At 43.0% G+C, this 12,157-nt stretch overlaps 1 protein-coding gene across 3 annotated transcripts; it reads right to left on the bottom strand.

Annotated features, from left to right (window-relative positions):
• Nucleotides 1-988: 988 nt before the first annotated feature.
• prss56 (serine protease 56) lies at nt 989-8,110 on the bottom strand. 3 transcript variants are annotated; one of them, XM_039814581.1, is made up of 14 exons: nt 7,754-8,110; nt 5,889-6,047; nt 5,554-5,808; nt 5,193-5,382; nt 4,949-5,057; nt 4,627-4,783; nt 4,288-4,430; nt 3,975-4,134; nt 3,680-3,868; nt 3,357-3,548; nt 2,961-3,163; nt 1,969-2,530; nt 1,734-1,840; nt 989-1,582 (listed from the first exon to the last, which is right to left on the bottom strand). In XM_039814581.1, the coding sequence occupies exons 1-14, from the start codon at nt 7,854-7,856 to the stop codon at nt 1,409-1,411; spliced, it is 2,703 nt and encodes a 900-aa protein (XP_039670515.1). In that variant the 5' UTR covers nt 7,857-8,110; the 3' UTR covers nt 989-1,408. The 3 variants fall into 3 exon arrangements, with proteins under 3 accessions (XP_039670515.1, XP_039670516.1, XP_039670517.1); XM_039814582.1 differs by having other exon boundaries at nt 5,193-5,385; nt 5,641-5,808; XM_039814583.1 differs by having other exon boundaries at nt 5,641-5,808.
• Between the last annotated feature and the right edge of the window lie 4,047 nt (nt 8,111-12,157).

The following is a 12,157-nucleotide window of genomic DNA, read 5'->3' as shown; positions in this document are numbered from 1 at the left end:
GGGAGACAGCAGCATTATTGTGCGTGTCTGCCAGCCAGAAAGTTCAAATAAGCCGTACAGTGGACAAGAGAACAGGTGATAAGTCTTGTTCATTTACAGCACTCTCTCTGTGATGACTGGCCAGGCTCTGTATCGTTACTCTGCGTGTGTGCGTCACAATTACTTGTCCCTGCCATGATTTGGCACACTTATCACATACACATAAACACTCCAGGCAGAGGCAGGAGTTGCAACAGAAGTACGTGTGAGTGTTTACTCAGCTGTTCCACTCATATCTCTGTATATCCCTTTTTTTAGCATTTGGACCAGGCAGAAAACTACCACAGATTACTGGGCAGATATTAGTTGTGAACTTACTTTGTTTGTTTTTTTTGGGCTCATTCAGCCTATCATCACCACGATCAAACAGTGGCTGAGACTTGGCAACCAGAGTGGGCGGATAACAGTAAACACATTCTGCAGCAAAGACGGGCCGCGCCTGCAACTCAAGGGTGTCACTTCCTCAAGCAACAGTTGTCTCTACTCGCAATGCCTTGACTCATGACAGACAATAAGAGACTCTAAAGGTCAGCTTAGTTATGTGTCCAGTTACAATTCCCCGTCCTGGAAATAAGGAGTGAAGACAGGAGGGGGTGGGAGGTACTGGCCAGCACAGGACAGCAGCTGCAGTGTTGATGGGAAAGCTTACCCTTAAAGGGTTGGAGGATTTAGGTCAATCTCGGGTCACAAGAGGAACCAATCAGCATCGACACCTGACTCGAGAGAGTATGTGTCGGCAAAACGGCTGTGCACCAGCAGCAACATGCTGCAGGATTAGCAGCATTGCTGTCAGCTAATTTGAATATCTCACATCAAACGTGAAATTTGATGACTACAGATTACCACAACACTCAACACAAACATGCCTTAGCATTAATAACTTTTAATTTTATTTATATATAGATTTTCTTTTCATTTTTTTAACAAAAATACAAATGCTTTTCTCTATACAAATAAATATGATAAGAATAAGGTAATAATACAAATAATATATACAGTCTGTGTGCTTCACAAGAGGCTCAACCTTTGCAAAAGACAATATGAATAATTTATCATTTTTGTACAGATTCATAAGTTAGACAAGGCCACAACCACATAAAAAAAAAATCCTGTGGCATGATGGGTGGGCTATAGTTGGATTGATACATTCATGGTTGTGTTTTCATTTCGAGCCAAAGTCAGGCTCTCAGATAGGGGGAAAACAAAATAATGCTTTTTCACAAGAGACAGCAGAAGAAGTAAAGTTTGAGTGAGTGTGCGAAATATGCGCGTCTCTCTGTCCCATGACGAGGCTTTTCTGGTGCAAACAGGTCTCCTTTAGAGTCAGTCTTTTATTTTTCATGTCATCTCACTTGCTGTTATGATAAAGTTAAGTCTTCAGTGCCTCCAGCGCCAAAGCGATGATTCTTGGCACACTGCGGTAGAATGACTCGTTCTCTAGGCCCACAAGACTGTAGAAGGTCAAAGGTCGTCCGCCCACTACTGCTCTGACTCGTGCCTGGTAAAGTCCTCGATCGTTCTTGGAGCTCAGATCAACTAACACCTGAATAAAAAAGAGACCCAACAAGAGAGAGAGAGAGAGAGAGAGAGAGAGAGAGAGAGAGAGAGAGAGAGAAAATTAGTACATTAGAAATGTTCTTTTTACCAGTGCATATTTACTTCTCTTAACTTCTCCATTTTACACGCTCATTTACCTCTTGGAAATTCATGCGTAGGTTCTTGCTTGGGATGCTTAAGACCCAGCTGTAAGAGTCTCTGACCTGGTTGACTTGCTGTGAGGACTCTCTCACTCCAGGACAAACTGCAGGAACAAACAAAACCATTTCATTTGAGAAATAGCATTTACCCATGAACAAATATTACATGGATTATTTTGTGAAGGTATTTCATATAAACGTGATGTCAGAAACTAGTAGGTGTGGCACATACTTTTCACAACGGCCCCAGGTATCTGCCTCTTGCGAAGAAGGCTCCTGTATTTTCTGTGAAGGCTAAAAGTCTTTACATTGTAAACAGCTTGTCTGGGGTCAGCGGTCGTCTCTGTGTGAGCACCTTCATTGCCCGGCTGAACGACAGATGTCGACTGCTCTGGGAGTGGTAACGCTGAAGATTTTAATTCTGTTCCTTCTTCATTCTCCACAAAAGTAAAATCCTCAGAAGTGGCGCCCCATTTGACATCAGGAGAAGCGTCGCTACTGGACGAAGTTTGACTTTGTGGCACATCTTCTGTCACAATTTCATCTTGTGTGCTTAATTTCTGAAATTCATTCATCAGGGCTGTTAGAAGTGACCAAGGCTCCTGGGATTCCTGGGAGGAGGAGGGGACTGGTGCTCCAGTGGAAGACGTAGTTAAAGGGGGAGAATCCTCCTGGAGGTAGACTGTATCCAAATGCAGGATGGGAGGAGCAGCTCTGGAGTACAGTTTGGAGCGGAGAGCTGAGATAACAGATTGAAATTCTCCCTCCAGCTGATGTACTGAGGAGTCCTCTGTCTGGAGATGACGTGTAAAAAGTTGGATATTAAGTTCAGCTTCAAATAAATCCACATCAAAACATTGTAATTAATTGCCATGTCTACATCTTCAATCACTGGCTTCCTACATTTCCCATATCCCATCTTGGCTTTCAAAGTCCCAAGTCATGCCCCTTAGTCAAACACAAAATGGGTCAGTGTTGACCTTTTACGAATTTCTCTCTGTTGAATGCTCAAGCTAAAATGATGAGTTGGATGATGATGATGATCGATATTGCAAGGCAAATATTCATACTTAATCAATAAAACTGACCTCTACCTCATCACTGATTTAGATAGTAAACTTTTCTGAATATTAAAGAAACAGAATGCGCTGGGGATAATGTTATTTAATTACGTGATATAATACGAAGCAACCTCATTTGCATTTGGACATTTTAGAAATGTACCTGTAAGAAAAGGTTGTCCTCCTGTCTTGTTGGTGTGGAGGAGATGTCTGTGGATGTGTCAGTGTGTTGTTTGTCCAGGTCTTCAGCCATGTTTCTCAGGTATTTCTCCCAGTCATCTACTGAGGGCCCCACCTCTCGGAATAAGGCTGGGGCAACTGGAGAAGGACCCTGCTCTGTTGGCACCACAGCTCCACCTAGCTGTTCTACATGTAATAAAACACATGTGAGAATAGTGACCAATAAAACAACACTATTTCCTAATACTGTATAAGAAATGCACCTGGGAAAGTTATACTGCAAAGCACTACAGGAAGTGAATGATTGTTTACTGTAGGTTATCTATGCATTTTAAGCCCGGATAGAAAATGGAAAAACACAATTCTGTCAATCATGTACCTTCAATCTGTGTGAGACCATGGCTCAGGCCCAGATCCCTCCTCTCTCTAGTGTGAGTGAAAGCTGTGCTGTAGATGTGCTCCACCAGCTGAGGCAAAGTCTTGGTGAAGAAGGTCAAGTCGACTTTGTCCCGGATGTAGTCCTCGGCCCTTTGGAGCAAGTCCAAAAGGGTTTGTAGGAACGAGCGCAACTCTGGATGGCAGAGAGTGAGCGACAGATCAGAAACCTCTACAGCATCACCTCAAAGCAACATGAATCATAAGTAGTGTATTTTGTTTTTGTTCTACATCCGTCAAGCTAAGCTTTTAAATAAGAGTACTCACGACATTTCTTAAAGCGGGTGAGGCACTTGTCCTCGGCCATTCGGCTACAAGCGCTGGCAGACTGACCAGGGGGGCAGGTCAGGGTATAGAACCGACAGAGAGAGCTGAACTCGGACCTCTGCTCCTCCTCCGTCATTTCTGTTGTCTTTAGAAGCTCCGGACATGTTGGCTCCCTGCTTCCAAATGACTCTAATAAAAGATACATCGTATTGCAAAGATTTAATATTAATATTCAGGCGTATGTTGTGAGTCGAAATATTTTAGTTTCCGTGGTTTGTTGTTGCTTGAAACTCACTCTGTATCTCAGTCTGAATCCAGTCGGAGAAAGCAGACACCCGTGTGTAGACCCCAGGCTTGCCCTTCTCTCCGCAGCCGTCTCCCCAGGAGGTAATGCCGTAGAGCTGGAACCGACCTGAAATTCGATCCTGGTAGATCAGCGGGCCTCCAGAATCTCCCTATAAGTGTCATAAAATCCCTCAAAAGTTAAAAAAAAAAAGAAGCTTATCTGTAATCTGGCTACAGAAAATGGCTTGGGTGTTGCTAAAACATGTCAGAAACATAAAGGTAACTAACTAGGTAACTAACTCAGAAAATGTTGTTGTGCCCACCTGACAGGAGTCTATGCCTCCAGAGAGATAGCCAGCACACAGCATAGTATTGGTGACCAGTTCTTTGCCAAGGGCACTCTTACAGGTGCTCTGAGGCAGCAGGGGAACCTTGGCCTCCATCACCACGTCAGCAGACGGTCCATCTGTAGAGAAAGATTATATTTATATATGTTGTTAATAAATAGGTTCAAATATTTAGACAAATTTGCTAACTCACAGTCCTCATCAACAGCACATATTCTCTCAAAAAGGTGACAAAAAGCATTTAAGCTAGCTTGCAGACAACAAAGCTATGAATAACTCTAAAGTGAGAATCCATGACAATTATCTCCCACTCACCCTCATAAAGGGAGCCCCAGCCTGCCACCAGACATGGACTGCCAGTAGGGGGCTCCATGTCAGAGGGGAGACACACTGGAGTGACACGGCCGGACAGGACCACTGGGGACGTCAGCTCCACCAAGGCTATATCGTTGTTAAATGTCTTTGGATTGAACTGCAGGAGGTGGAGAACGTTTGATCGACTGAATGAGTTAAAGAATGACAGGCTGATCTGGTTGTTTGATTGTTTGACCAGGGATATGTGATGGGAGAGATAATACTATATTATGCCTAGTCCTATCCCACTATATACACTGTATCCCACACTTTGGATTGTTACCTTAGGATGAGGGATGATGCGATTCACTTTGAGAAGCTGCTCATCAGGGTCAGCCTTCGTGATGTCAAACTCGCCCACCACGGCTGTCCAGTAGCTCTCGCTTCGGCTGCTACAGAGGTCAGAACAATACGAGAGAGGGCGAGTGAGAGAGAGAAAAACACCTGCAATAATCTCAAAGAAAAATCAAAGATCTTATTATAATTGCAGGGGGAAAAAAAAAAGTGATGCACACATGCACACTCACCCAGCAAAACAATGAGCAGCAGTGACCACCCAGGAGCTGTCCACCAGGACCCCTCCACACATAAGGCCCCCATCTAGCTGGAGGTTGACCAGCCATGGCCAGCTGCCTGGAGGAGCAGGCGAGCCGCCCACGATCCGCGAGCGAGGCTGTGTGATGTTTTGCACCGTGGGCGACCTCTGACCACACACTGCTGCTGGGACAGAGAGAAACCGACGGTTCAAAAACTGCAGAAAAATCTGCTTTTTTTGTAAAGAAACGTTGAATACTGGAGTTTTGCAAATGAGCCTCACGCCTCTTCACTGACAGAGATTATCTGTATGAATGCATGAATACTTCTTTGTGAATACACGTATACCCTCACCCTGTGTATGCGTCTGTGTAGCAGGTTCCAGGTTCTGCATTGTGTTAAGCAGGCTGCACTGGAGGACACGGGCGCTGCAACTCTCACCCATGATCCTGATGCAGGTCTCTTTGTCCAGTTCAGCAGGTGGGCAGCGATGCTGATAGTATGCACAGGCCTGGCTCAGAGCCCAACTCCGCTCAGCTTCATCCTGAAGCTTCTGGGCTTTACTGATGACATCACAGCTGGGTTCTGATAAGGCATTGGCAGGAGACGCTGTTGGGTAAGAAGGAGAGTTATGGACGTACTGAGAAAGCATTTATTGGTAATAGAGGACAACGTAATATTTTACTTACAACAGGACCCAGACAGCTGTCCACAGTCCTGAAACAAACAGGGAGCACAGCCTCGGCAGCCTGCTTCAGCCTGACTTCTCTCAGATGATGCGTGCTCGAGAGAGGACAGGGCACTAGTCATGGCCGCCTCTAGAACCACGGTGCCACGATCAGACAGAGCTGCAGGAGAGGACAGGAAGAAATAGAAAAGAAAGGACAAAAATGTGAGACAAGCTAGGGAAGAAGAAGAGGAGGTATCATGAGAGAGAAGAAGACACAGACACAGGAGCCAGAACGATATATACTGTAATGGTCAGGCTGATATGCAGATATAGTGTATGTCGGGCAATTCACGAAATTGCAGTACAATAGCATAGACAAGTTTGTGGTAATGCCTCCATTACGACTCTCCTGGGCAGTAAATATCTTGGTAACAACTACTTAATAAACAAATGTAAGGAATTCTAATAAAAAACGTTTGTGTATGAAATAAATATTAACATCAGTAGTGGCCTGGTTGGGCTCCAGCACATAATGGACACTTTTCAGAGTAATAGATTTTTGATGAATGCATGTACATTTACTGAATTCTGAACAAGATAGGACGGACATCTAGGTCATTACATGGAACACTGTCGTTTTCTGTGCGAACATTACGTGGATATGTGAGCATTAGTGTAAACTGGTGCTGCTTTCTGGTATGTGTGTGAGTAGCCCCGTTTTTCTCATGCTGCTCTTTGAGCTCATTGGCAGCGTGTTAGGGAAGCTAGCTCACGCTCAGCGCGCTGGTGAGGCTTCTGCAGACACACATCAATCAGGCCGCCGACCCGGCAGCCCCCCTCTGTGCCGCACCACATCACAGGATAGGCCACTAACAACAACAATGCTGATTGAAGACTTAATTAGAAGGCCAGGGCTGAGCTGGCAGAGGATGGCAGGCAGGGACAGGCTCTAGGGGCACAGGCTGGCAGCCCTGGGGTGGCTGGGACCCCAAGCCCCCTTGTTCTAAACACTCTAAACACACATTGCCATCACCAGACGTTTGTGTGAAGGCTCTGCTGTACTCAGCACTTCAACCAGAGGTCCCTCACTACTGTGCTTTACTGCAGGAGTTAAGTTTCTCTGCAGTAGCTCTCTGACAAGCCTGTCCAAGAAAGTGCAAAAATGACACAAATGTAAGCTACAGACAAAAACGCACAACTGATAATAATATTTCTATTCTTTGATGCTTTGATAACAGAACAAAACGTATGAAAATGAGTGCTGGAAATCAGTCTAATGAAATGTGTTGTATTATTTCTTTTAATGTTATGGACCTGCTGCTCATCAGTAAAAAACTAAAGCATATTGTATGTATCCAAGAATATCAGCAATCTCCCAACTTAAATAACAAAGTAAAGCCTACAGCAAAACAAAACATTTCTGTATTTCTTCCTTACATCTTTAAACATGTGTCAGCTGCTTGGCCAAAAAGTATCAACACGCACCAGAGGTGTGCATATAATTAAATTTTAAGCTAATAATACTGGCTATCTCATCAGGATTGGAAGTATCACTAGATGTTTTGTCCGCTTAACTCACTACAGCGATATTAATGCCTTTGAAGCATCACAGCATCACCAGTATTTGGTTTGCAGGGTTCTCACTATGAGGCAATAAATAAAAAAAAGACAAAGATTAGTCTATAAGACATTTCAAAGTGCTGTGTATAGCCTTAAGTAATTTCAAATTAGTTAGCTCCACCCAACCAGGATATCGGCAAAATGCAGCAATCAGATTTCCAAACTATAACTGTCAATGATAGGTAATATTGTCACTACTCTTCACATATATTACCATAATTGAAAAAAAACAATACACAACTTGTGTAAGTTTAGAAAAATTACCTTTGAGTGCACTCTGGGGCATCCTGTAGACCTCTCGACCTGTCGGGGCTCCCAAGGGCAAGCAGTCGAGTCCCATAAGCAGTAGTGATATCAGCAGCAGCATGGTGTCAGAGCATCAGATCTCCACTCCACAGTGACAACAAGCAGACAGGCAGGAGACACGCCAAACGACCAAAGAGGATGCAGAGATGCTGGAGCTGAAGCTAGGCTGCAGTGTTTCCAGGTCCTTGTTGTCTGGCTGCTCTCTGCAATCCTTAACTGGCTCCCTCCTCCTGATTCTTTGGACTCTCTCCCACACTGTGGTGCAGGGCATCTGTCTGTAAGTTTACTTAGAGGAACAATAGGTGCCTGGAGTGGTCCCTGGTATATATAGAGTCCCCAGGGGAACACCAGTAAGAGGGAGGGGGTGAGGATAGGAAAGAGAGAGGGAGAGGGAGGGAGAAATGCTCCCATGGCCAATACACAAACAGATGAATTCATTAAGACTGTGACAGCAAATCGGGTGCAACTTGCCAAGGCTGGACATTACAAAGAGGTTTGGTTCTATGAAAAGAGACAGAGGGAGGGAGAGAGAGATGCACATAGGGAGGGGGGGAGAAGGGGAAGGCGGAGTGATTGGCTGGGCGGCAGGAAAGGGGGTGTTGTTTGAATTAATTAATGTGAGAGGAAGAGGGAGAACGCTATGCAGATAAGGATATGGGCTGATGTGACACTGGGGGAGAGGAATGTAGAGCGAGAGAGACGTCTGAACCGAAGAGTCACAGTGTGAGCGGAGCGAGGAGGAGATGGAGGGAGGTTGAGTGACAGAGTGTGAGAGAGCAAAAGAGAGAGAGGGAAGTGTCTGCCATTCTGCATGCCCCTCAAAGAGAGCATTGTCCCCGGCGTCCCTCTGAGGATGCTCACATCAAAGCCGTCCCCCGGGCATCACTTGGCCGCCGCCTCCATTGATCACTTACAGTCTTTTATCCCCCCCATTAAAATATTGTCAGTTCACATCACTTTTGTCTTTCTCTGCTGAACTTTACTTTTGTTACATAAAGATACAGTAAAAAAAAAAAGTGCGTTATGAGCATGATGTGTTTTTATTCCAAAAGAAATCATTCATTGAACAAATGAAAACTTTTTTGTTTTTTAGCTTCTTGCATTCATTGTCAAAAGTTTTGGTTGTGTCTGGTCACTGCACCTGTTGAAACACAAGTAAAACTGATATACTGACTTTCAGAAAAAATGTTGATTTAATCAGGAAGGTATAGTATATCCTTCTGATTGAATAACATAGTTATAAAGTTTTAATAGAAAAAGTAAAAGTGCCACAGAACACATGAGCTCATAATGTGTCTAAATCTTTACATTTGAAAAAGATAAAGGTGTGTAGTTACTGTGGGTCGTCATCTTTTTACAGCTCAAACAATAACATTATGTGAGATATATCTACTTCTGGAAAAATATCATGTGTAAAGCATTATGACCACCCCGTTTTAATAATGTTGAATGTAACTAAAAGCTAAGATCTCATATCAACTTCACTAAATAAATGTTATGTATGCAGAGGAATTGAGATTTAGGAGGAGAGACAAAGTAAAAATATATTTTAAAACTTATGGGCATTCAAGGTGAAATTCATGTTGTATAGTCACTGTTTACTGAATCAAAACAGTGTGTTGTGTGTGTGTGCTGGAGGATGCAAGATATGCCAATATGTAATGCGTCAAAATCAGACATACAAGTTTGCTTAGTCCAGATCCTGCCACTATAACACTGTAAAAGCATCTTCTTATTTAAGGACACATTTTTCCCCTCCACAACACAAAAGCCAGGTGTGATTCTTAGTATTAAATTCTAAGGCATTCACTGCACATATTTCTGTTACAGTATGCTACCACATTGGATGGTAAACATTTTTGCAGAGAGTGATCTGGTAATAAAACTGATATCAACAAAATGTTCTGTGCATTACAGTCAACAGACAGGGGCATGGTCACAGTCACAGTCTACATGGATACAGAAAGGAGGCTTTGCCGACCAGAAACCCAAACGAGAAACACAAATTGGAGTCAACTTTGAGCCAACTAAATGGCTGAACGATAAAAAGAGTGGCGGCCGAATCTAGCAGGACATTATCAAAGAGAGCAGTCCACTGCTGCCACAAGCCAGCACTGAGTTCACACTGACAACAACATACAGTACGTGTTAGAGAGTGTGTGACTGTGTGTTGATGTTTCACTCAAAGTTTGTGCAGTCAACTCTGGTTAATTCAAATACTTTCATGGTGAAGAAACTGCAAGCAACCAAAACATATGCAAGGATAATAATCCAAAACAGGCTTGAGGGAGAAAAAAAGAGGGTGAGGAGGCAGAGTAAGACAAAAAAAATTTATTTCTTCCTTTCCAAGCCTTGCTTTCAGACGTTTGTTAGTGTGTGTGTGTGTGTGTGTGTGTGTGTGTGTGTGTGCGTGTGCGTGTGTATGTTTTGTTGTGTGCATTGTGCCCCAGCCCCCTCCATGCACCCGTGCAACACAATGGCCCTGAGATCTGAGAGCAGGCTCAGGCGGAGCGAAGCGGGAACAGCATGGGACAAACGGGCGGCACTCTTTCATTCCTTCGCTCCCTCAATCCGTTTGCCTTTGATGTCCTTTGATTAATTTGCCTTTTGCTCACTCTTCTTCATCTATCCACCAAGCATGGAGCACTCTGTCTCTTTTTTCTCCTCAGCCTGCCCATCTCTATCTCCACAAACGGTGATGTTCTACTTCGTCCAATGGTGGCTACATTCAACCATTAATACTGCTAGTCAAAAGATTGTGCACACATATGATCTAAACTTGATGCATTATCAATTCAACTTGTTTTATTTGAAATGGGCTAGATGTCTATCAAGATACTTTTATAAAGTGGCAACAAACAGGACCTGGACCAACATCAATTTGTTCTTTTAATTAATGGCAGTTTATATGTTTTTCTGTGACTAGTTAAGTTTTCCAGTGCACCTGCTTTTAATAAAGCACTAACTTAGGGACCTCCAGTGCACCTGCCTTTAATAAAGCACTAACTTAGGGACCTCATGTACCCATGAAGGTTGTTTAAAACATGAATATATACCAATCAGGTCTCTTAGATCCTTAGGAGGGTAAAGCTGTTTTTAGCTACTGTGCTGAACATCGTTGTAACCAACTTCCTGACCAACTTTAGTCAATTTTAAATCTAATAAATCCTCTGCTCTCCTCTCCTGGGCCTTTGATTGATTCATTTCTCTAATGTGCTTTTATTTCCTTTATTGAATTTAGGGCATCTCATCTTACAAATTTAAGTAGGTATGTTTTGCCTAATGTAAAGCACTTTGGATTGCCCTTTGTCTGAAACTGAAACTGAAAATTGCATAGCCTAGCAGTAAGTAAGACATTGTGAAATGCGTTACTTTCATTTGAATTAATCTGTCCTGTGAAGCACATGTAACACACACAGGTGTAACAGGTTTAAAGGGTTTGTAAGACAATTACAATTGCATTGCTTAACAGTAAATGAAAATGTTTTTTGCTGTCTAAGCATAATGCACAGACTCATCCTCAATTCCAGATTAAGTTGTCAACTTTTCTGGTAGGTGGGAGGACTTTAAACAGTCAGTGACGAATGAGAAAATTATACCAAGGTGATTTAGTTTTTTGCCTAGGTGACGGCTTAAGTTGATGTCTATTGGCTTGTCCTACATTTTTACTGAGACACTAAAATACACATTTGTCTCTCAGGTTATAACTGTTCAGTATCAAATAAGATTTTATGCAAGAAAGATATAAAAAATAGTAAGAAGTGTGTTTGTGTTTGACACAGCAGTGATTGGACTAGCTGGGCTGCAGAAATTCATGTGAACGCACAATCATCTGTTGAACCGTCTAGAAGTGATTTACTGTGGGGTGCACAGGCTCTTCACTGGCTGACTGCTTGAGCAGGTTACATAAAGAAAACACATAATGCTCAGTACAAAATCACACCACAATGAGAACCTTAACAACAATCGTGTTGAATAACACCCAGGTATTGTGTCCATTATGAAACCATTTCTCCCATTGTCTCAGGCAGAAAACAATTGAAATCTAGGTCAGTGGGGTACGCAACGGAGAAGAGGTTCCCAACATTTCAACACAGACAGACACTTGAACCCCCTGACAATAGTCAAGCAGAAGCAGCTCGTCTGCACAGGCCTGTGTTGGGTCATTGTCAGACATGTTGTTAATTAGATCTATTATGACCTCAACAATCATATTAACTGCCATTAAATGCACATTAACCACCAACTTTTCAATAATGAAATATCCACTTTACCTAAATAGGAGTGATAATGATGATGCGGTTGATTGGTGTATGTGGAAACACTGCTCATATTTTTTTTTCCTGATAATAATTAAACTAC

Source organism: Perca fluviatilis, chromosome 11, assembly GCF_010015445.1.
Source record: "Perca fluviatilis chromosome 11, GENO_Pfluv_1.0, whole genome shotgun sequence".
Taxonomy (NCBI): domain Eukaryota; kingdom Metazoa; phylum Chordata; class Actinopteri; order Perciformes; family Percidae; genus Perca; species Perca fluviatilis.
This window is presented reverse-complemented; position numbering and strand designations above follow the sequence as displayed.

What these genes read in the sequence shown, in the direction of transcription:
- prss56 (XM_039814581.1), bottom strand. Translation starts at nt 7,856, where the DNA reads ATGCTGCTGCTGATATCACTACTGCTTATGGGACTCGACTGCTTGCCC. An exon ending in TGGTCTCACACAGATTGAAG is followed by an intron (nt 3,164 to 3,356) that starts GTACATGATTGA and finishes TATTACATGTAG; the next exon opens with AACAGCTAGGTGGAGCTGTG. An exon ending in ACCTGGGGCCGTTGTGAAAA is followed by an intron (nt 1,841 to 1,968) that starts GTATGTGCCACA and finishes TTGTTCCTGCAG; the next exon opens with TTTGTCCTGGAGTGAGAGAG.